This window comes from Haemaphysalis longicornis, unplaced genomic scaffold (assembly GCF_048455015.1).
Source record: "Haemaphysalis longicornis isolate Haplotype H1 unplaced genomic scaffold, Haemaphysalis longicornis Haplotype H1 scaffold_7, whole genome shotgun sequence".
Classification (NCBI taxonomy): domain Eukaryota; kingdom Metazoa; phylum Arthropoda; class Arachnida; order Ixodida; family Ixodidae; genus Haemaphysalis; species Haemaphysalis longicornis.
The window spans coordinates 71124359-71149990 of record NW_027526422.1 but is presented as its reverse complement, the minus strand read 5'-3'; the positions used below and the strand labels follow the sequence as shown (position 1 = coordinate 71149990).

General features: G+C 44.1%; 1 protein-coding gene across 3 annotated transcripts in view; it reads right to left on the bottom strand.

Annotated features, from left to right (window-relative positions):
• Mib2 (E3 ubiquitin-protein ligase mind bomb 2) overlaps positions 1-18475 on the bottom strand; it is a 69563-nt gene extending 51088 nt beyond the window's left edge. Inside the window, exons 1-3 of one of the 3 annotated variants that reach the window (XM_077677760.1) lie at positions 18051-18475; positions 15313-15612; positions 4068-4239 (exon numbers count right to left, since the gene is read on the bottom strand). In XM_077677760.1, the coding sequence (XP_077533886.1) occupies positions 4068-4239; positions 15313-15541 (401 nt within the window). In that variant the 5' untranslated portion in view covers positions 15542-15612; positions 18051-18475. Of the gene's footprint in view, positions 1-4067; positions 4240-4874; positions 5057-15312; positions 15613-17685; positions 17946-18050 lie in introns of those variants that run through there. The other 2 variants (XM_077677762.1, XM_077677763.1) reach the window with 2 other exon arrangements.
• Between the last annotated feature and the right edge of the window lie 7157 nt (positions 18476-25632).

Genomic DNA, 25632 nt, shown 5'->3' with positions numbered 1-25632 from the left:
AGCAGCCTGACAGATTTGGCTCTCTTGCTTTCTAAGGAATGTTCTGGCCCTCACAATGGCTTAAGGTTATCAAGATGGTCGTGCATCTGCCTTCTCTGTAGGCTTAGTCCTAAGACAAGGTGGATCACCAACCAGCGACATGCCAACTCGAGCATATTTTATTCCCGAAGCATTGGGTGGGTGTGTTTGCAGGTCCAAACTTCTGTTCAGTTGTGTACAAGCAAATCCTTGTGCGGGCAACTCCAATCTCAGCGCACAAAATTACTCGTGGGCACTCCTGTGGTCCTCATTCAGAGTAGGCCCTGTCAAAGCATAGCAAGTTCAGCCCTACTATAACACACTCCTGGGTCCCTTATATGTTTACAGAGTTTTTTTTTTGATGGAATTCAGAGATTTATTTTCTCAGAAGTACGAGCAGGCAGGCTGGGACTAAAGGCTACAAATCCGGACAGCGTCCCCAAGCCCCCTTTGGTACAGTACAAAGAAGAAGCAAAATCAAGCAAGCTGGAAGTTCTAATGTTTGAAACATAAAAATACAAGCAACATGCAGAGCACCACACATTAAAGAACAATATGGGAAAGGTGTATTAAAGTACATTAGAGTACACAAGAGTAAAGTAAAATAAAGTACAAGTGGACAATCAGGGCAGAACTAGTATGATTGCATTTTAAGATAGACACAACTACAAAAACCTGCGCATTAAACGAGCCCAAACAAACATCCACAGTTCCAGCCATTGAAGCAGATATTCTGATTTAAGAAGCATTCTTTCGCCTGTCGGTTTCAGTTTTTCAGCCAAAGTTTTTCATCCACTTAAACTGCCTGGAAATCAAGAAGAAAAAGTCTACAAGGGAATCTAGTTGATCACTGGTTGAGAGCAGCCACCTCAAACAAAATTGTTCACGCCAGCAGGAACAGAAAAGCCCCTTGCTTGTAGCGCGAACTCCTTTTTTTCTTAGTTTACAAAATGCTCTTTGTACCTCCTAGAGTTCAACTTTCCACACTTAAGGGGGGATGCAGGGAAAGAATTGCAATTTATAGCCTGAAAACACATTCTGAAATTTCTCTTGTCGTAGGTTCTTCCTCTAGTAAGGAAAATTTCCAACAAGTTTTGTTAAAATGTTTTTGCCGTGACGGTGGCGCAACTGCACACAAATGTCGCTTTCGAGGCACACCCCAACAGACAAGAAAAAGGCTCCGAGAAAAACATGTGCACTTGTCAACATGTTCGTATTTCGCGCATCCTAGTACACCTAAGCCCTTCGTCAAGAGTGCTGTCAACTAGAAACTTTGGCTGAAAAGCTGAAACAGAGTCATTTACTCTGCTCACGTCCGTGACTCCAGCTGTGCTCGAAAACACTGACTCTCCAAGCACACCAAGAGGGTGCTTGAAAAGCTACAGCTGAATCACGGGGCTCGGACAACAAAGCACGTTCAACAAGCTACGCCAGCCTGCACCCGCAACGGCACTTGACAGCTCCAGAGCAGAAAAGGAGGAAGCAATTGACAGTGCGACGTATTGCCACGCATTGCCACAGCAATTGCAACATGTGCTGCAGGGGCCTTCAATCGATTGCAAACACCCTGAGAATTAAACGATGTGCTTTCTAAACTTCAAATCGATCTCTCCCGTCAACTTGCCCTTTTTTGGACAACCCATAATAGCCAAACCTTATTTTGAAAAGGCTTGACGGAATAAAATATTGTAAGGGACGAGATAAGGTACTTATCATTTCAATTCCTGCCTTCCTAAGGGACAAAAAAAAAATTCAATTTGCTAGATACGAAAACAAGGGTTTTCAAGGAATTACGTTTCTACAAAAAAAGGTGCAAACTTGCAATCGCTTACCCTTATCTCATACAATACGCACAAAAAAAGAATCATTCATACTAGAGTTTGTATTTTTTGAAATATATACTTTTTTAAGCTTGCCCTGAATTAAGCTACGCAGTCTGGGGGGCATGGTTTCAGCCATAATTACACTAAAACAACCAGATTTTGATGCTAATGGCAACGGCAATGAGGTAAATCCTCCCTGAAAATTTTATCAGAACTGGTGCTGGCATCATCCCCTCTTAAGGGGGGAGACTGGTCTTAAAACAACTTCTTTTAATTTTCAAGTAAACTTTGTGAAACTTGCCAGTCTTGCTATTTTTTGTCCACTGATTTCAAATATGCCACTATTTTTGCAGTAGGCCAATTAGTTCCCGAGATAATTAGAGATAATTAACCATTTTTGCCCAAACAATAGACAAAACAGTGTTAGCTGCAAAACTGTAATCTTCATATTTTCCAATAATATGAACCTTGGTGAATGCAATATAGGAAGCAGTTTTCTGATGCACCACTTGGAACTAATTTTACAGCTCATTAAACTTTGGTGTTTGAAACAGGCAATCGAAATGGTTCTTTGCCACTGGTGCCACCAAGGTTTAATGAGCTGTAAAATGAGTTCCCAGTGGTGCATCAGAAAACTGCTTCCTATATTGCATTCCCCAGGGTTCATAGTATTGGAAAATATGAAGATTACAGTTTTGCAGCTAACACTGTTTTGTCTATTGTTTGGGCAAAAATGGTTAATTATCTCTAATTATCTCAGGAACTAATTGACCTACTGCAAAAATAGTGGCATATTTGAAATCAGTGGAGAAAAAATAGCAAGACTGGCAAGTTTCACAAAGTTTACTGGAAAATTAAATAACTTGTTTTAGGACCAGTCTCCCCCCTCAAGTGCTACACTAAATATTGCAGTTAATTGCAAAGGATTGAAAGTGAGACTGCAACCTGTTTGAGATGCACCATAACTCGTATCAGTACGATACTGCAGTGAAAGCAAAAAAATAAGAACATGCCGCAAGAAGTACGAAGCACCTGTTTTTCCATTGCCACATTTTTTGTCAGGACTTCCCTCGTCCTAATCTTTATTTGCATCTTCAATGGCAGGGGACAGTATCTTCCCAAAGATATCGCTTCCTCTCTCGCATCAGCATTGGAATTCGGACAGTGATAACTGCCTGCTTATCACAGCCCCCACCCTAGACAACCTCTTCAAGGACACAGAACAAAGGGTGATGTTATCTGACTTATTGCGTTGTCTCACTCCGTATGAAATTTCGCGTGATTAAATTTCCATTGAAGCACGACGCTTCACTACAAGCCCGCCACAGCTCACAAAAAGAAAAAAAAAGAGGGTCAAACACTCACACCCAACAGAAATTACAACTGACAAACTGGCTTGCACTGACTAAAGCTGCGTCAACAAGTGGTGTGCTATCATAGCGACTGCATGCAGTTTGGAACACTGCTGCTTGCCGCGGTAATTTTATTTCACAGCTTCAAACATTTCGTCGCACTTCTCAAAACTCTGCCAAATCAAGCTACTCCTCGACATCTGTGCAGAAAAACAAAAAAGCTGAAATCACCTTTTCTCAAGACTACTGTGAGATCCCGTGAAGCTAACGTGCGAAGCCAATGCGTCCACAAATTTAGCCCAAAAATGAAGCATTCAGTGTGATGCCATCTACACATATCACTTCAGCTGTAGTCCAACTTCAAAGGCAACTGTCTCAAACCCCCACCTGACCATTGCAACTCCAATGTTTGGGCCCAGCCACGCTTCCCTCTTTGAGCTTTCCCAAGGCACGTTTCGATAACTTCATTGTACTCCCTGCATCTAGTGCCATGGCTGTTCATAGAAGAGATATCAAAGTGACAGACGGCCCATGAAACCACCAAAGGAAACCAAGTGCTTGACGGAGGGATCAGATAACAGCAGAACATTTGCTACGCAAGGCTAATCGAACAGGGACGGGGCAGTCGACCCTTCATTCTACAGCAGGCAAGCATGAGACATCACTGTCTTCACTCCCACAACAACCACAATAACAACTACGTGCCTGTTAAAACCCTTCCCTCGGCTCTTTCGAATAACTACATTAGGCCTTCAGTGTCATCATTGCCCCAACGGTCGCACCACAGGTATAAGTTACCCCCAGGAAGCAGACGAGGTCAGCCCGTGGCTGGAAGAGGCCCCCCGACCAAAGGAGTGGCATGCGGCACACTCACCCTGCGGACGCGGCCGTGTCATAGCGCACGAAGGCGTGGCTCAGGTCGTGCTTGTCCAGCATGTAGCAGCTGTTGCAGAGGTCGAAGTCATAGCAGCGTGTGCACTTCCACCTGGTCCCACTGATGCCCCGCTTGCAGCACGCGTCGCAGATGATGTTCGGGTGCTTCACGCCTGCAGCATTTGGGGGAGGAAAGAACAGGCAATGCGTGCTCAAGGAAAGCAATGCGGAGGCCTCGCAAAATCCAGGGCTCAAGACTTGGGAGGGGCTTAAGAACATCCGCAATCTTTCAACCACCTCATTCTGCCTGTTGGCACCGCATCAAAGCAGGAAATCAGCTTGCACGTAGCATCAGAAGGTACTGCAGTTATGCCTTGTTAACACAAAGCAAGCTTTAGCAATTCAATGCCCGCAAGGATGTGACCGTGCCGATGCTGATAGTAGGCGGAAAACACGGCCACAACAACGCTTCTAAGAGAGCCCTCCTGGTTCCACTTTCAGCTCTGCTATAGAAGCCTGCACTGCACCAACATTACAGGATGGGTGCACAGACCATTAGGAGCAGAAGAACCCCACGATTCAGGCATCTCAAAGGGACAAGAAAAGCTGTACTACTATAACGGCCAACTAGTACGCCAGCTGCAGCGAGACGAGGCAAAAAAACAATCAATAAACCAAACAGGCAATGCCGAGGACTTTTAAAAAGCAGCACTTCAAACAATGATCATTTGTGGCTACCGTTTTCACGCTGGTTAAAGACGCAAGGCAACGAGATGCCCCCCGTCCCAATTCCCAAACACACACGAACCTCGAGTTGCTGTGCATACGCGGCCCTCTTCAGCTGGCAGGCCTCAAAATGTCTGCAAGACGGAGGCCAAGCCCCATACGGCGCGTGCAACAAGGAAGTGTCACCAGAAGTCAGCAGCCTCGCAATATCGCCTCGGGCGTTTCCTACCTCTGGTGGGGATTCCCCACTTCCATATCGCGTTTGGGGGAAACGCGCAAGGGCAAGCTCACGCCCTCAAAAGCAAAACAAAAGTTGAGAATCTCCTGCCTCTTATCAGCCCGCCAGCTATCAGCAACGAATAGGAAGGTCCCCTTTCTCACCGCCCTCTCTTAAGGCGGGACACTGGTCTTAAAACAACTTCTTTTAATTTTCAAGTAAACTCTCTGAAACTTGCCAGTCTTGCTGCTTTTTTCCCACTTATTTCAAATATGCCATTATTTTTGCAGCTGGTCAATTAGTTCCTGGGATAATTAGAGATAATTAGTCATTTTCGGTCAAACAATAGACAAAACAGTGTTGGTCATAAAACCGTAACCCTTATAATTTCCAATACTATAAACCAGGTGAATGCAATAATTGAAGCAGTTTTTTTATGCATCACTTGGAGCTAATTTTACAGCTCATTAAACTTCGGTGTTTGACATGGGTAATCAAAATGGTTCTTTGCCACTGGTGCCACCAAGGTTTAATGAGCTGCAAAATTAGTTCTAAGCGATGCGTCAGAAAACTGCTTCAATTATTGAATTCACCCGGTTTATAGTATTGAAAAATATAAGGATTACAGTTTTATGACCAACACTGTTTTGTGTATTGTTTGAATTGCTAATTAACTCTAAATATCTTGGGAACTAGTTGACCAGCTGAAAAAATAATGGCATATTTGAAATCAGTGGGAAAAAAAGCAGCAAGACTGGCAAGTTTCAGAGAGTTTACTCAAAAATTAAAAGAAGTTGTTTTAAGAACAGTGTCCCCCCTTAAAAGTGTACTCAATGAAGGGTGCTACATGTAGCGACAAGCAGGGCAGCAAATTTGTCTACGGTAAAGATCTAACAGTAAAGATAGAGGTCTACGGTACACAATTTGTTTGCAGTAAAGCTGTTATAGGCTAGGTTTAGAACAAAATGGCATGCAACAATGGAAAGCATGTTGACAAATTTGATGCCAAGGCCAACTTTATGGTAAATACTCTGTAGCCTTCAATCTAATGTACATATCTGGAAAAAAATCATACTGCAATCGGCTGCTAAAACGACTATATCGCTACACCAAGTCTAATTTACTTGTCATAACTAGTTAGTTCTTGCCAAAGTTGTAAACATTACAGAATTCCAGTCCATGACCGTCTAACGGGGGGAGTACTGTTGCTGAAAAAGCTGCAACTCTTGTTTTACCGAAACTATACTGAAATAAATAATATGAGAATTAATTTAGTGTTAACTCTCAGGAAGTTGTGAGTGTGTCTTTATTCAATCAATATAGGAAGTCATCATACATAAGTCAATGCAGTTATACACCGGTACAGCTTCTCTGGTCTTCCATCTTCACCATATCGGAAGAGCTCTAAATTTTTTTATATCACTCTGTTTGCTTTTTCCTTAGCCGCTTCCACTGCTGTGGCCATCTCACATGCGTTCGATTCGCAGTCGTGGCAGGGCCATTTTTCCGATGCAGGCAAAAAAAAAACAAAATGCGCATGTGTGCAGGATTTCATCGCGTGTCGAAGATTTTTCCAGGCACTTAAAATTAGTCCGAACCGACTCACTACAGCACGTCTCGCAGTCAGGGAGCAACTTTGGCACATTTACGCCCTACTTTAAATTTTGAAGTTGGCAGTAAATGTGTTTCGTAATGAAACGAGAGTAACTTGCCCCAGTGCCAATCAAGAGACATTAAGCCTTGTCTGCCCTGGCAAGTTTTCCCTTTCGTCAGTGTACCACGTTAATCTGCAACGATAAAAAAAATCTTGCAAAAAAAAAAAAAAAAAAAAGGGCTAGCAGAGCTTCCTTTCGGGAGCGATAAAGCAAAAACAAGTGCAACCGGCCAGACGATAACACTTATCTCTCTGCTTATGCGTGACAATAAGCCTCCACAGTCACTTTTTTTTTGTTATCTTTGCTTTGGTTAAAAGGCGATTCAGAGTTGACAAACACATCTGTGATGGGTTTCCCACACAGGAAACCAAAGGGAGATAAAATGCGACTGTGTCAGTGTGACTAAGGCCGGGTTCAGACTGTTGCCGCAACAATCATAATAACTTTAAAGAATGACACCATTTTACATCTCAGCCTACTGAGCTGCGTGACATGTAGTTTTTTTACGTCTACAGATCACGATATGGCTTTTGCATCGGTAGTCTGAATGAACACAGCCTAACTTGCCACACTATGAGGTCGCAACACTAAATTATTTAGACCAGCAAATATTTTAAGCAGCAGATCATTGCCGAATAAAGTTTAATTATCAGAGCACAGTAATGCCAGCAAAATGCTCCAACTACAACAAATGCCCAAGTCTTCCAAGCAGCTGAATCTCATTACAACAAAGTTGAAAGGGGAGGAGGAACCATTGTTTTGTTATAACCACTGTCTAAACGCACTGCCAATATACAAAGAGGAATTAGGATTACTTTATTAAAGCGAAGCTTTAATGTTCTTACTGATGGCGTCTGTAACGCGAAAACACCGAAGTGAAAGAAAAACAAAACACTTTCCGTGGTCGGAATCAAACCTGGGTGCCTCGCATTATGAAGCCGGCGTCTATCCGAGTGCTCCATTTCGACACTGTCGAAGCGGTTTGGAAAACTTAGACGACAAACAAAGAATCCATCACGAGAAAGCTTCACGTTCAACCATCGCCGTCGTTTCACACAGGGGTGCATGATTTTTTATACTTATTATGTTGCTGCAGCCCAGTTCATTATAACGAGGTTTGACTGAATGGCGAATTTCGTTAAGGTAAGAGCAAAATATCTTTTACACCGGAGGTCAGAATTGTGACAATCCTCCAAAGTAACCAAGCAATGGTCGCCTGGCATTCGTTACGTCATGTGCAAGCATACAAATGTAGCAATGGCACAGCAATGCACCGAATAACATTTAAGCAACAAGCTCCTTTCACACCAGCACTAGTTATTATCTCAGTTAAAATGTAACATCACAGCAAGCGTGTTTAGTGACATGTAGAAGCCTACTAGTCAACAATAGAAATACAGTACAAAAATCGCTTTATTGGTAATCAGGTGCCATTATTTTTTGCAAATAATGGTTTCCAGAGCTGTCAGAGGCTACACAAAACTACATGCCCCCCTGGTTACTACTATAATTGTAATTACTATTATTATTAGTTTGCACTGCCAGTTCAGTTTCGACATTTGCAGTGTAGAGGTTTGCTCTTATCTTTTCCCATAAAGCAGTATGGTACTTGTCTGATTATTCCGCAGGACAGTAGTAGTTGGCCTTCTGAGACGTTTGCATCGTGTATTGCCATGCTCTTCGCATCTCATGCTTTTCATAGTAAGGACTGTTGGCCCCACCTCGCGTGCTCATATGTAGGGACCATCTGTTCTTCACTGATCTGTATGTTGGAACTATGTTTTCCTGTCATACCGCAGCAGATAGGTTCACATTTCATTCTGTGTGGTGTACAGTACATGGTCCCTGTCAAAAAGTTGCTCTTTGTTTTCAGCGTTTTTTTTATTCGTGAGCTTATCGGCTATCCCTGGGTACGAATACCCCGTATAATTACTGTTGTTGCTATTACTACTACTATTAATCATTGCCATCCCGGACAATGAAAAAAAGAAAGCTTATTCCATAGGCTTCACCGGCAAGTGCCCCACTGCAATAATGCCTCGTGGCTTCATCACGCACCTGTTCATTCAGCTCATCCATCACCTGTGCAAAGAAGCCATAACAAAGAACATGCTGTGTCCTACCCAGTTATTATTCATTCCCCTACCACTAGCACAGCTGGCTTCATGAGAACAAGATAGAGACACATGAGGGGGAAACCCCGGCCACAGTAAAAGATAAAACGCAGAACCTTGAATCAAAAGTTTCTGCTTGTGACGTGGTCTATTTAACAAGATGTGCGATGGAAAATCCTGTCAGAGCGCTGGTCGCGACTTGTGCGCTTGAGTATGCACAGTTGACATTCTGAGACAGCTTCAGACCGATATCATGACAGAAAACAGATAACTGGGCATAGAACTTGCCTTGCAGGTGTGCCAAAAAATATGTGAGGGTTTTTTTTGTGTTTTTTTTAAGAGGGAGGAGCAGCGAGAAGAGAAGGCAGCCTGTACTTCACTATTTGTTGGTTTCAAATACCTCTAAATTCCCTAATACTGAAACCCAGATTACAGTGAATATTGAGTAATGTAGTATTTGGTTTCATAATTAAGAAACAAAAACGTATTTTACATACCTATAAGATACACGCACGGCATTTAAAGCCATTAACTTATGCCAGGAACGCTTTTTGTTTTAAAATGAACACTGACAGAATTACAGGGTTATGAACAGTTATACTTTTTGGATCAGTGCCAGTTACCTTTCAACAAGCATCTGTACTATTCTGCCTCAAAATTTCACATCTAAAATCAATTTCCCCACATCAATAAATTTCGATGGCACAACCATTCTAGCCAAGCACCGAGATAGACTCACGCGCATGTAGGGTTGCCACCTTTCCGCGAGAAAAAAACCGGCCCTTCGGGGGGGAGGGGGGAGGGAGGGGGCATAATATATAGAATATTTAATTTGTGTTGAAAAAAAACGCCATGTTTTTTTACTTGCGGTGCCATTTATTGTGGAATTTTTTAGAGATAAATCAACATAACCTTTGTACTGTAAGTTATTGAGAGCTTGGTTATTGTGCTCTGTATGTGCTTCAAAGTAACCGCAATTTCCTACCGCGGCCGCAGCATTTCGTTGTTTTGTTCCTACCTTAGCTCCCCCTGCATCTCAGGCAGCGCACTCGCCCGCGTATTTTCTCTGCTCGCGTGTCTTTGTGCAGCTTTTCGGCACATATTTATCGTCTTAGTTGTTGAATTGACGCTTATAAAACGCCAAAACAGACATAATCACGGCACGAGGGCCAAAAAACCGGCCAGTGACGGCCGGTTTTAAGTATGGACCGGCAACCGGCCCGCTGTTTAAAAAATCGGTCGGGCCGGTCCAAAACCGGGCAGGTGGCAACCCTATGCACAAGGTAATTGAGGCGCATGCAATGGCCAAACATCAAGAAAAATGTATCAGTTGTACATCTCTCGCCCTTTCTAAAAGAGAACTCACATATCCACATATCTTGATCGCGCATAACCACTGTGTGTATCGCTTAGCGTAGTACTAGTCAGTCCTAACCGGTTCTATCTCTTTCTTGTTTGAGTTTTCGAAGATGTACACTAATATGTATGGCTGTTTTCTTCAATGAAATCTTCAGTTGCGAGTCAGCGCCGTGTTTGTGTTTTCCCTTCTCTGTCTTCGTCTTTCATGCGCTGTTTTCACCATGAACATTCCCCAACTTGCCCAGTTCTCTGCACTCGTCAATAAAGGACACTCAGGTACAAGCAGCAGAACTGCCCGCATTGTATGGTAAAAGCACAAAAAGGAACAAAGAGACAAAGTCACTTCCTTTTGTGAATTTGTGGACACAAGTTCGCAACATAGGGGAAACAATGTGCACCACCGCTATCACGATAACTCAATAACTCAAAGTGCAGCCAAACTCCAAGAGGACTGAATGGGTTGTGGCACTTGACCCCATAGCGATACCCTCCATAATCAAGGCGGATCCAAGTCCGTACTTACGGCTCATACTCTCTTCATGAGGAACTAGAAGCGAAAAAAAAAAAAAAATGTTGCACACCGAGCTTGCAAGCAGCAATGCAGCACAATACCGTGCACCGAACTCACCTCGATACAGGTGCAAGGCAACACACCTACAATGCCCAATGTCAGTGCATTCGAAGCGCACAACCTGGCTTTTACTGTATGCCTCATGATTTCCCTGCGCAAAAACTGGTCTTCAGGGGCGCTTTGTAAGCTAACGCCCCCTTCACATTTGTGCTGCCTTCAATTAACCCTTGCAGCCTCACGTGAATCTTTTTTAGTTTCTAGCAAAAGATTTTGTGTGTGTTTTTCTCATTATTGTGATCCTATATCTTACAAATGAAACATTGTGCTTGTGGTGCAAATAATAAGTGATTTAGAGGCACTACATCTAATTAGGTCATTAGGCAATTAAAATTTTATAACCTAAAAGGAAATTTTCTTTTGCTTGTTTTCCTAAATTATAAACATCGGTGAGCCCACACACAAAAAATAAAGCTGGTATTAAATGCATTTTTTGGAATTACAGCCATGTAATCAAACTTGGAATTCAGTCCCTGGGGTCACCCCAATGTCAGTTTGGTCTTCACCGCAGAGCCTTCCTCGCTATAGCGTTCAGCTGTAGCAAAAAATGAACAATGGCGATATGCATCGAAAGAGGAATTTTTGAAGAATTATTTCCCAGAAAACTAGCTGTGTTGGCTTTGTTCTGAAATTACTAGAAGAATTTTGGTTAACGTCCTAAGTATAGGCCACCAGGGCCAAGAGGGTTAATTGAACTAGCCACTAATAAATTTCTGAGAATGTATGGAAGACGTCAAAGTTTCCAGACAGCGCTGACAATTCAAAATGGGTTTTTTTCTATCTGCAGTAACGAATTCAAGTATACCGAACTTGAAAGTGTTCAGGAAACTTGTTTGATCAATAATGACTAAATTAACAAAATGTACAACCTATAAACAAAAATTAAAGGATAGCTATGTCCTTACAGTTCTACTAGGCAATACAGTCTAGTCCACTTATAACAATATCCAAGTGCCAAGGAAATTCCATCGTTATAACCGATAATTGTTACAAGCAGGTTGCGAAATAAAAAGACAGAACAGAGCTCAAAACATCTTATTCACATGCCAGTGAGGTCGAACTACTACTAATTTGCGGAAAAGAGGCCACAGTCGGTCACCTTTGTTTGCCGCGTGTGAAGCTAGCGCAAATCTTTTCCAAGAGCATCTATAGGTGCTTCACCTAGCTGAGGTAAATGTCCTTGGCGGAAACAAAGTCCCCAAGGGACTGTGTCACGCATAGGGCCTCCTACAAAGAAACTACCTGAGTAGGCTGCGCAACCGCGTCGTTAGATTCATCACTGTTGCACTTTTGGTGCCCAATATAACCAGATTGGATCGTTATATCCGATATTTTGGCACTGGAGCATTGTAATAAGCGGTTTATTTTACCATAGAAAGAATACAAGAGTTGACGGTACCATAGCTGTTTATCGTTATATCCGATATATTGTTATAAACGGTATCGTTATAAGTAGACTCGACTGTAATTCAAAATAAACATCCGAGCTTCTTATACCTAAATTCGGCTGCAGTTTCAAAACTATTCTTTGTATAGCTGTGCTCAGCGACTAGTTGGGCACGTAGTAGGTTTCGTCTTACACAGTCCTACTTTTATGATCACATCCCGTCAACACGTCGCGCAGACAGATGGTGCTGTTGAGTTAGTGGCATTGCATCCTGTCTGTATACACTTTGCTACGCGGAAAAAGCTCATAAAGTTACTCCAGCAGAGGCAACGCATAAAGAGCACTCACTGAGTGAGCCATCTGTTACTGTCAAGTTGGATCCAGCACACCAATTCCCACATGACGTTCTCGCAGTGGAGGATTATAAACACACCCTTCTACTCAATTCCACACAGTTGTTCCCCTAGAAATCAAGACTAGTTTGGAAATATGGAAGAATACAATTTTTTTTTTCAAGAACCCACGAGCCCCATAATCTGGTAAGGATATGGAGAGCTGTTAAATATTATTTTACATTTAACAGTGGCGCTGTTATAGGGCTGGCCTTGACGACAGTCTCTGCTGGTATTGTCTCCCCTTCCCTCTCTGACGCAGGTTTCTCTGCCACAGAAAAAATGGTTCATGGTGTAGAAAAAATTCATAAAAAATGAGAAAACGTCCTAGGACCCTCACATTTTGATACAAGACGACTTACACTGCATTTGAAGAAATGTCCTTCCAGCAATGCATTCGTGCTTAGAGGTAAAGCCGCCTTTAAGGGAACTGGCATAAGCTATGTTTTTGAAAGCTGGCTTTCCCACACAGTGTGTCGTGCAGTGAAGCACAGCCATCTACGGAGGGCGTACGATTACAAAAAACGGCTCCAATTCCTGCGGAATCAAAAGTATCCCAAAACAAATTATATCACAGTTAGCCGCTAAGACGACTCTACCACTGCACAGAGTTTCATTTACTTCTCCTAATTACTTAGTCCACAGTGAAGTTGTAAGCGTTACAGAATTGATTGATTGATTGATTGATCGATTGATTGATTGATTGATTGATTGATTGATTGATTGATTGATTGATTGATTGATTGATTGATTGATTGATTGATCGATCGATCGATTGAGTGTGGGGTTTAACACGCCAACACTACACAGGCGATAAGGTGTGCCGTAGTGGAGGACTCCGGATTAATTTTGACAACCTGGGGATCTCTAACACGAGCCGAAATCTCAAACACACGTGCATTTCCGCTTCCCGCCTCCACCAGGAAAGCGGCCGCCGCGGCCGGGAATCGAACCCGCGACCTCGTGCTCAGCAGCACAACGCCAAAGCCACTGAGCCACCGCGGTGGGTAACGTTACAGGACTGCTCCCTGCTATCAATACATGTCCATGCATGAAAGGAATATGGTAACAGAAAACGGCTGTAACTGTTGTTTTAGCGGGACAATCGAGAAACAAATTATATGGCAATTAGCAGCTAAGACGACTTTAACATTGCCCACAAGAAAGACGCTGAAGCTAAACACGGAATCTTCGCAAAGACAGCCAACCCACAGCTCACTGCTTCAGCAGATTTCACACTGGGTGGAACCGGGTTTAGTTTTATAAATTGTACGCCGACACACCAGATATACTGCAGTACGCTTTCGTTAATTAGATTTTACCACTTGCGTACGCAGCTTTATACCCATTTTGGTATAAAGCTATGCACTCCAACCCTGGTAAATTTTATTTCTTACTTAGCCCAACCTTATTGCATTCAATTAGCGTGGCGGAAGCACACAAGAAAACTTAGGCACAAGCAGTGAAAAAAACTTCCATCCATGATCCCGGCGGTGTTAAACAGTTTTCCCAGTTTTCCTTCCCACTCCAATTTTTTTTTTTCTCATGATTTCTGCTCCCTGAAGTGCGCTCTGCATTCCTAGTTTTCTCATTTCCCAAAAGTAACTTAAATTTGAAGAAAAAGTGGGAAATGCATCTGAATTAGAAAAAGTCTACAGAAGAGCTACGCCGCAAGACAATAAAAACAAAACCCATTTTGCATATGTTGTTGTTGTTTGTTCGTTTATTTAATAGCCTCAAGGCTTAGTAGACACCAAGCGGGTCCGATCTATATCCAGGAAACTAGGTTGGCCTCCCGGATATAGCCCAGTAGGGAACGGTAGGCAGGACCATGGAGCCAACGATGGTAATGCGTGTCTTGCTGCAAATTTAGGCCTGCTGCCATCAAACATTTTCTTCGAATATCCTTAGTTCCAGGGCATGTCCATAGTAAGTGGTGAAGGTCTGCCGGAACCGTTTCCTCACAGCAGGTTGGACATTTCACATGTCCTCGGTAGTCCCCTTTCCATCCACTCGTGCGGGCAGGAGTAAGAGCCACGCCCAGTCGGATCCTTCGTAGTACAACCTCCTCCATCCTGGTAAGATTGAGGGGGAGGAGAACCGAACACGGAGGTATGAGAGCACGCGTTTGGCGTCGAAGGTCCTCCTTTGCAGCCATTCTTGTGGCACATGGGTCACTTGGGAGCTGGGCGGGGGATGATGGGGCCGGGCAGTTGTGTGACAGGAAGTCAGCCCGTTCATTTCCTGCAATACTGGTGTGACCAGGAACCCATGACACAACCACTTTGGATGGCATTTTGCTGTGGAGCTGGTGGATGCGTTGGCAGATGATGGGGGTCTGCGCAACCTGTTTCAAATAGTGCATATGCTTCTATGCTTCCCTGGCTATTTCGCCCTGAGGGGCCTCAATACCTGGACTGTCCGTTATTGTGCTAACTAACTGGGTTGTGCTTGTGTACAAACTTGCAACTTAACATTAAGCATGCAATACCTTCAACCGCATCATCATCAGCCCATTTGTGCCCATTGCAGAACGAAGGCGTCACCCATGGTTCTCCAACTGTTCCTGTGTTGCGATGCCCTAGTTCATTCTTCGTCTCCAAACTATGCAAATAAATATATTGAACATGTCTTAGACTTAATATGCACATATTTCGTTGCAGGCACATCTTTCCATAACACTGCGTCAACTCAGCAATGGCATTCTGTACCTTCTCCGAAAGGCACTACATATACCCTTCCAGATACTATTCCCCAAGCAGACTCACCAGCTGGAGCATTGTCGAAGACGCGGAGGTCGTACGCGCCCTGGTAGCCGACGCGGTAGTTAGTGCGGGAGCCACTGTCCCACTGGACGACCACCGTGCGGTCGGGTGAGGTGCTGCTGCCGGGCTCACCAATCTCCACCACTGTGCCCACGTGTCCCTCCCCGCCATCTTGGTTGGCCCACTTCCAGTCGGGCCCTCGCACCACCCGCACACCCAGTTCTACGGCCATCGCCGGCACCACCCTCACACCACTGCTCCCACCACTACCTCACGCAGGTGGAGAGGAGAGATGCGAGCATCCTGCAAAGATGACAAGACGAGAAAAAGGGGGGGTCAGGCACTGGCTACTGCTGGCTTGCACCGGCTACTGTCGGCTAAATGTGGGACTTCCTTGTGGAGAACGAACTCCGCACAAAATAAACACTTTGAAAGAAGAAATGAACGGCACAAGTGCAGATGACACTGTGATTGGGCTGTCAATTTCTTCTTCTAATATGTTTCCTTTGTCTCAAGTTTTTCACAATGAACCCATATAAACTTCAGGCCCTAACCTATACTGGGACCTCCGGCTCTAACTTGCTCACCACAGCATTCAAAAATAGGCGGCAAACATTAGAGATGTTACTCACATCCAGGACTAAATCGAAAGGCACTCCCTCTGTTGATCGACGAGCACGAAAACGAAAGCACTTTGACAACGAGGGTTCCTTGGATATGACGAGTTTACACGCCGGTGCCACTTTAGTCTGCAACGCGTTCCATTTGGGTGGAGTCAGCTGAAATATTCGGCTCTAACATTTGTCAAGTGCCTGCAGTTGACAAGCTCGGTATGCATATTCGATTAGTCAGCCAGAAGCACGTCACAAATCTCAGGCGCAATCAGTAAAACTTCCGTCTACAATCCTGGTGATGTTGAAAATAGCTTTTCTGGGCTTCATTCTCGTAAGCGTATTTCTTTCTCGTAATTTTTTTTCTGAAAATGCACTCCAAATTCAGTTTTCTGATTTTCTCATTAACTTGAACCTGAGTAAAAGCAGGAAATGCATTCGTATTTGGCCAAGTTCAAACCGTTAGCTAGGCTGCAACACAAAACAGAAAAAATGTTGGATGGTTGGAAGCCGTTTGCATAATTGCAAATGATCAAGCAAATTAATGTCACCACCCTCGATAAATATGAGTTATGACAACTGCATTTGCAACAATACTTGGAACAAAATGTTATGCTAGTGCGACAGTAAAATGGCCAGTCTTTGCCCAACACTTAACAAATTTATTTATCTGACTGTAGGAGGTGCATGGGAACAGAACATTACATACAACATAATGGCCAATAAAACCAGGATGCAACACGCTTCAGAAACTGCCTAAAAGAACCAACTTGCAGCAGTTGGAATGATTTTCTGGGCCACACGGAAATAGAGACATATCAACGCACCCAACTCGACCCTTCTGTTTTCAACGGCTGCTGTTGCACACAGAATGCTCTGCATTCCTACCTGGATAGCCATACACACAACTTCATGAGTTTGCAAAATTTATAGTGTTTTGTTTTTTCGCACATTGTGTCGACAGCGATCAAAAAGGAACCACACTCCACTAGCATCTTGAAACACTGTGCATAAAAAGAATAAATTTAGTGGTTGCCTTCACAAAGAGAATTTAAAAAGTGTGAATAGAGCGGTGCTTTATGTAACCTGTGTAAAAAGTGGCCTAAGACGCACCTCTCCACACCAGCTTCAAAAATATAGCCTATAAATATAAAAATTAAGTGATTGCCTTCAAAAAGGCAACCCAGTGATAAAAAGAAAAAAAAAAGATGTCCGAAAGAGTGTGCATTTGAGCGCACAGCATCTGTGCACAAGTTGGAGGCGGTACTACGACATCATGAAGCCAAATGGTTTCCTTCACGTGTACGATGCTCAAAAAGATGCGGGCTCGTGCGTACAGCCGTTTCCGGCACGGATGCACGATGTCGCGCGTTTAGCATTATTCCTTTTTAAAAGCAGCGCTCGACAAAACTCTACTCCGAATATTTCCCTTCAGCTTGAAATGCGGAAAACGAAAAAAGTGGCTACACCGCTTTGTAAAGTACTCCAAGGTAGTGCACAAACATACTTTACACAAACATAATTTACGTCGAGCTATGATTCATTAGCTAACAATGCCCAAATTTTCATTAAGGGCAGGGGGAAAGTTGCACGTCGAAGGCATGAGCTTCGTTCTTTCTCACAACAATATCCGCGGTGAGTTAGCTGGCCCGGAACAGGACGGCAAAATCGCTTGTCACAATGTCAACAATGTAACCTTTGAACGCCCTAGCAGAAATTAAGAAGCCCAATCAACGCCCGAGAGATAGTAATCTGTTGCACTCACCGACAGCGTCCCCGCCGACCTTACAGGAAGCCCAAAATATACCTCGTTTTTCCTCCAGGCCAACCATCGGTCCCGAGTAATCGAACCATGACGCGAAAGCGTGTGTGTACGCACCAGAACTATCCGGTTAGGGGCTGTGCTGTATCGCTTGCCCAATTTACTAAGAAATATTAAGCCGGATCTGACAAACCAGCTTAAACAGATGCATATACAATCAACGAAAAGTATTCTATCCTGCGCCGCCCGCACGGGGAAATACGGAGGCGATGAACCACCCGCGCGACGATCATTCTCTGATGCTAGCGTCACGACCTCCGATTACGTCGCGGTAAGCCCAACACAGGGAAGAAATAGCGTTTACCTACCTCACTACTGGCGATGTGCAGGTCAAAAAGCCGAACATTTGATCGCTAAGCCCCGGCTAGTACGACAGCCGACACCTCCTTAGCCGCACTTCGGACGTCGTCGCCCACGGACAGACAACAGGAAGCCATGTTGTTTGGAACACCGCATTACAATAGGGTGCGCTCAACCAACCACCGAGAACTTCCGTCCGGGCGGATGCAACCAAACAATGGGAATCCGCATAGTCAGCGCTCGCGAAAGATCCACTGAAGCACACAGGCGGTGAAAGGAATATTACCACGTCTTCTGGCTAACTGTCGCTTGCGTAAGGGCGAGTAAAAACGCGCACACGGCCCCAAAAGGAAAACCGAGATCGACGTTTCGCAACGGCAGGGAAGGCCCGGTTGGTTTCGGTTTCACATGTCGCGTCTCGTTTTACGCGAAGCCTTTGCACGTCGTCTGCGCGCCGCAACGTTGCCGCGCCGCAATTGTACTGCGCGCAGTAGCGTACGGTGAAAGTTCATGTACGGATCTACTGTTCAAAAAGAAAACAAAAAACAGTCATTACAAACACCTTTCACTCTCTTTTTTTATTCTTTTTTGCGGTGAACACTGTAAAATTCGAACAGGATGTGCAATAGTTCTGCTAAGTTGTAGTTCTTTTTTGATGTTATTAAAGGCATCCAATTCGCTAAAATGTTCAAGTGTCGAGAATTTTTTGAACTTCAATTTGTTATTTTCGTAAGTCCCCCACCCCCTTTTTTTTTTAATTTTCATCCACAACTTATCAGTAGCAGAACGTACTAGGCTACATTTATACACAAATTCATTGCCCACGAGTCTACCCAAATGAAATATTCCCCGGCTGATAAAAAATCTGTTATTTCAGCCAAAAAGTGCATGCACCCAGACAACTAACGTGCGCGTAGCAGTAGAGAACTACGGATTCATTTAGAATCTGTGCCTGCGGCGGTCCTTTTGCGCGCGTCGGAAACACCGTGCACAGGTGGTGTTTTTGTACTTGGCGATATCAGAAATGCGCAGCTTCCACGGCCGAGAATAGAACCAGCGACCTCGTGTGCCGCACGTGAACATTTTTCGAGCCTTTAATTCAACAAAAAAGATGAGCGCGCCTGTCCTGTGTTTTAAGCGAGATTTATGTGGCTAGGGTTCCGTGTATTTTTCATCTCTGCAAAAAAAAAAAAAAAAAGAAAGAAAGAAAAAAGAAAAGAAACTCCTGAGGCTCCACGTGTGCTTGGAGCGCGATAAGTTAAAAAAACGAGCATCGGGGTGTGTGTCACGAGGTCATAATCAAAGCCGCATGCGGGTCAAAACATGATTCCATTGCATACGCATTTTTATCAGCGAAGCTGTTGTTGCTGGCCGTAATGTGTGCCGTGTGCGGCTTCATCACAAATCCCCGGGTCATAGTTACTTCCGCCATTTACCGCACATTTGAGCACGTGTTTTACGAGGAGCTCCCGGCGTCGTCCAGGCTTGCGCGCGGCACTCGCAAAAATATACCAAGAGAACACTTCACGTGCGTCCGCGCCTCTAGGGGAGAGCACAAATCATCTCGCGCTACCGACGCCCAGTTCGCGAAGGCGGTTGCCGCCGGTTCTAGCGCGTGCTAACGCGTTTTACTTTGGGAGAAGTGTGAAAGTCTGCGGACAAAATGATCCGGGCCTGCCAGTCATGCGTATGGCAGGCCCGGATGCAGGAAGACGACGATATAAATGGATATGACGGTGACTACTACTACCACAGTGAAAAGAAACGATGGAACATGTAAATAAACAATTTCAAACATAATGCAATGCGTGGTGCTGTGTCCTTCAGTGCTTACATAGAAAGAAATCCTCCAGCTTCGCCATTGTTCAAGCCTTGCGCGACTTAGTGCAAGCTTCGCCTTTTTTTTTTTTCAGTTCATTTCTTCCAGTCTCGTAACTTGGGTATGCATTGGAGTAGATTAGTTATCAAAAGGCACCATTTTCAATGTCAGTAGCGTGTGTGTGTGTGTTTATGTGTCATTTCTTATATGAATACGCTCAAGAGAATTACAATTTACTCATACCTTTCCCCTCAATTCAGTGCCACTATTTATGTCGGCTGCCTAAAAGTTGGGCTGGTCATCCACCTTCGTAGAGTGGAATGGCTCATGATTTTTCTATTCTCGTCTTTCGTCCTATGCTCGTATCACCTAGCTACATATTCTACAAAATTGCCCAACAACGCCTCACTAAACTTCTGGAGCCATGGTTGTCTGAAGAACCAGAATGAAGGAAAATTGGAGCAGACAGGTATGCCCAGCGGTGAAGCACTGAACGCTCAAGTTCACTGATTGACACTGGAGGAGTTCAGTCTATAGTTTGGTGTTTAAGTTCGTCGCTCGTAGAAAGCGTAAGAGTTCGGATACACATTATACACATATGTTCTGATGAAACTGATATCGGAAGTGGGAATCACGCTGAGGCGAGATGTGCACGCGCGTTCGCATAATTTTCAGAGTGAAGAAGGAGGTCGCATCAGGGTAACAAAGGTGAATGGTTCTCGGTGAAAATGTGGAAAAAGAATGAACCAGGAATCAGTACAATCCTTCTAAACGGAACAAACATAAATCATTCCGCATTAATTTTAGCAGCTAGAGAAAACTGTTTATGACCTCAGATTCGGTGGCATTTCGGGCGCGTGGGCCGCGGGTTCTATAGCGCGTGCTGACGCGGTCCACTTTGGGAGAGATGTGAAAGGCTGCGGACAAAACGATCCGGGCCTGCCAGTCACGGAAAAGTTTCAGCAGCAAGTACGGAAATTCATTCGAGGTGCAACATCCGGGTCTCCGACGAAGGAAGACGGCCCGCTAGCTTGCTCTACTGTTTCTCCAGCCCTGAGCCACTAGTCCAAGCTGCACCAATTTTTTAAAATACCAACAACAGGCCATCGATAAGCACATATCTTCTTTCGCTGATTGTATTTCGCTTTTGAAAAGAAAAGATCGATATTCCTGGTTCAGTTCGGACATTCGATGGTCGAGTTTTGTTTACTTGCAGGAAGCGTCCGATATTAGCTTTCTTGTACAAAGTTGCGCGCACTAGATGCACAAATCATGTGATAGCTCGATATATAAAATAAAATATTGTATAAAAGGTTTCTCACAGCTGCGTTTTCTGGCATTCACAATCCGAGAGCAGTATCTTCGCTAAGCTTCCCGTTCCGCCCTCAGTTTCCACGTATTGTGTGAAGCTATCACCGTCAACCCCATTTCACTTCTAACAACGGAAGCGGAACTTTCGCTCTGATTCAATCATCAACGGAAGCCACACCTCGTGCTGCGGAAGGTAGTTCCAGATGTTACGCGCAGAATTTCGCACCCGTTTAAAAAACGAAAACACAAAAAAGCGATTGTTTCAGGCACGCGCTAGTCGGAGAGTGCGACGGATGCCGCGGTCACGATTCGTGTCGTCAGACTGCGGACGGATTGCATCCGCCGTACCGCCCGCGCGCATTGCCGAACGCGTCCCGTATCGAGCGAGCCCTTGATCTACTTCGTGAAGTGACGCGAGCACGCGCCAGAGCGTTCGCCCGCCGCTGGGCGCCTTTGCCATTGTTCTCCACAATATCTCTCTTTGCCCTCTGATTTCCCCACATCCTCGCTTGTTTGTCTATCCATCCATCGTTTGTACCTAACTTCTTTTGGTGTCTTGTTTTCCTGCTACCGCCACTTAGTTCCAGATTTTTATTGTTTTTAAATTTGTTACTTTAGATGTTTGTGTTTTTAAGCGAAGCGCCATGCACCCGGAAGACCTGTCGGCGGGTTAGCCAGCCGGTAGGAATCCAGAGGGGTGTTTTTTTTTTTTTTTTTTTTTTTGCCGTAGTGATGCTTTTTCGCTCGCTTTTTCTCGAGTCTGACGAACAGGGGACGACACTAGCAGGGATTATTTTTTGTTGGAGCAGAGTGGTAAACATGGAGCGTGGGAGGTTGTTAAGTGAAGGTTAGCACAGATGAGGGTCAAATTTTTGGCGACGTTGTAGCTTTTCTTCTTTCCTTTCTTTCTCTTTTTTTTTGTGCGCAGGAACAATACTTGGAGGTTGCGCTGACCTTCGTTTTTGTTTTTGCTGCTGCGCGTGACAGTCAGTGACGTCACGGCTCGTCTGGAACTTTCCCGGAGGAAGCTTAGTCACTATACGGTATCTATGCGAGCGCGTTTTCTGTAGGTGTGGAGGCTGTATACCTAGAGTTGTTCGTTTTACCCGATTTTACCCTATTTTTACACCCCGAACATGTTGTAAATCGTGAGAATCCGGTTAAAGCCAATTTTTCCCCGAATGAACTTTTTCAAAGTAGCGATCTCAACCGGCACTTGCTGGAAGCAAGCCCCAGAACCACAGCTGTAAAACTCGTGGAGTATCAGCGTGACTTCAGCAGATGATAATGTATGCAAACAGGGATGGGCAAAATACGATTACCAGCTTCTTGTGAATATGTTTAATTTCTAGAAGTCATCGGTGCTCTTTACTGTCATCATTACTGACTCATTTTTAAACAAACTCTAAATTTCAGAGAGTAATTTGCTAGGACAACCTGATATCCACTCAGTTACCAGCTTGAAACAAACACACACTTTTAACGCATTAGAATCAAGAAGCTCGTGAATAAGTTAAACTGAGTGCATATGTAGATTTAACCCGAAAAATCCCGAATCTAGGAATGCTTTTACAAAAGAACCCGCTTTCTCCCCCATTATCACTTTGAAAAATAGCATCCGATTTTTACCCCCGATTTTCATATATATATATATATATATATATATATATATATATATATATATATATATATATATATATATATATATATATATATATATATATATATATATATCTATATATATATATATATATATATATATATATATATATATATATATATATATCTATATATATATATATATATATATATATATATATACAGCTAGCCTCTCAGTTAGCCAGCATGAAATAGAGAAAAGAAAGAAAGAAGAAATCGGGACCGAGTTTGTTCCTTATCTGCACACGCATTCCGCGAATCTTGCTGCTGCTGCTCCTTCCATGCATGCTATTATCAAGCTGATGCGCTGTCTCTTCGGGCGGGTAACACGCGAAGCAGTTGCTTTCAATCTGCTTTTTTTGGGGACGCTGCTTTACAATGCGCGCGTAGGCGTCGTCACGTGGTATTTTTCATATTTCGCGGGTTTCCTTTATCTGTCAGAACAAATGAGTACGCAATTAGTTCGTCGCTGAAAATACCGCAGTTAGATGCCCCTAGTGGTTACCTACAAGTGCCTCATTGACACTTTAGTGATTAGGACAGTATTTCGCGAGTTAGATAATTATTTACAATTAATTAATTAAGTCTCATTAACGAAAAAATTACTCTCCGCTTCTTCACAGTACTGCAAACATTATGCACTAGGTTTTCTTCGAGTTACGCCATTTCTCTTTTTTTAAATCTTGGTGCATGATAGCTGGGACACCCTGTGTATATACAGTCGAACACGGATATATCGAACACGGGTATATCGAATTATTGTCTATATCGAACTCATAAATTATCCCCTTGAAAATTCTGTGTAAAAGTATAGGTATTCGTTTGTCTATATCGAACCGCATTTTTCCCGACATTGGGTATATCGAACGCCGCGCGAGCTGGAAGGTGCTCTTCGGTGGTCGCTGCACCCCCCATTGAGGTCGGGGAAGATGTGGAGGAATCCGCGGGCATGGCGAAGACGGGCTTGCGGAACTAATCCCCTCCTAGCGGAACGAATTTGCGCTTGCCCAGTAGGGCCCCGCTACCGGCCGCCGTAGGGTTAGTGGACGGAGCCCGGTATGCTAAATCTCCCTAGGCACACAAGCCTGAACACTCGGAAAATGTGACAGTGCGAGTTAGGGATGCCCCGAATGCGCACGTCCTTTTTTTTTCGGCTGCGTGCGTTCCCCGGCTTGCCGAAAAAGAGTTTTGTTTTCTCTCTCTCTGGGTCTGTCTTCCCCCGATGTCGTTTCGGGAAAGGGAAGAGGGAACGAAGGCGCTGGCGGCCTCCTCCTTCTTTCGCATTTCGCTGCTGTTGCTGCTGTTTGGCGAGTTCAGAGTCCGTTCAGAGAGCCTTGGAATTGTCACCTTCAAAGTTCTTGTGGTACGTGCGCGCTATTCTCCTTTTGCGTGCGTGTTGTGCATGGTGTGCGAAGGCGCAGCGTACTGCTGGAATTTTCTAGTTGTGCAGCCTCGAGAAGATCGAGACCAGTGTCTTTAATTTCATTTCCAGGATGAAGAAGCCGGCCAAGATCAGCGATTTTTTTCACGGAAATAAAGCCTCCTGTTGCGTCGTGAGTGCGGAATTAGTTGTCATTCTTGAATGCGACGATCGGTAAGTGATCGCCCGCCATAGGTGAGGTCTCACAGCCCATATTTTTTATATCGAATTTTTCATATATCGAACTATTTCGCGATCCCCTTGGAGTTCGATATATCCGTGTTCGACTGTATATATATATATATATATATATATATATATATATATATATATATATATATATATATATATATATATAGAGAGAGAGAGAGAGAGAGAGAGAGAGAGAGACAGAAATAAGAATTGGCAGATTGGCAGCACCACCCCCAAGCGCAGGAAACAAAAACACCTGAACATATAAATACCCCAGAAAGTGGAGGCTAAAGTAGCCCCGCCGGTAGCGCAGTGGTCATCGCACCAGACCGGTATTCTGGAGGTCGTGGGTTCAGATCCCACCTGGCGGGCATTTTTTCCCCACTTTCTTATTTTCCAAATTCTTTATCTTGAGCTACTACATCCTCCCCTTTGCTTTCCGAGGTCTTCTTGACTGCCAATTCTTATTTCTGTCTTATTTTCAACGAGCCCCTCATTTCCTATTGTGATTCGCTATATATATATATATATATATATATATATATATATATATATATATATATAATACTCCCAAAAGAACAACCCATGTGTATGTTTGCGGTAGCCCGTTTGACCGTTTATGCACATGTAATTCAAGTTTTCGAAAGCTAAAATCTTTGAATAGATTTAACCGCGCCGAATGTATGCACCGGTGCCCATAATGCAAGGGTGCGAAAGACATTTAGAACGTATGAAATTCGACAACACGCCACTAGATTCCTTGTGCTCCATAGTGGTTACATTTTGCCGCCAGTAGTTGAACGGAGTTCAACTGTCCTCCCTACGGCAACGGAAACGGAAAAGACGAAGGAAACACAGTAGCTTTTACAAAGTGGTGCACACCCGGAAAGTGCGAAGCAACTTAATTAAGAATTCAAGTCTGATAAGAGTAATCCCGAGATGCACGCCGTACGACAAAGTGGCGACCGGTGCTAGCACTTGGTTCCACGGCAAACGTGGAACACTGTCCTACCCGTGATCCCCGCACAAAAAAAATGGCTCCAATCCACGCTGTGGATGTGGTTGGAAAGCGAAGCTGTAAACGACCCCCACAACAATTGCCCATGCGACGTCACTTGAATTCACACACGTGGCTCTACAAAGAGTGGAACTAGAGATTCTGCCAGCCGTTACTTGGAATTCGCGGGGG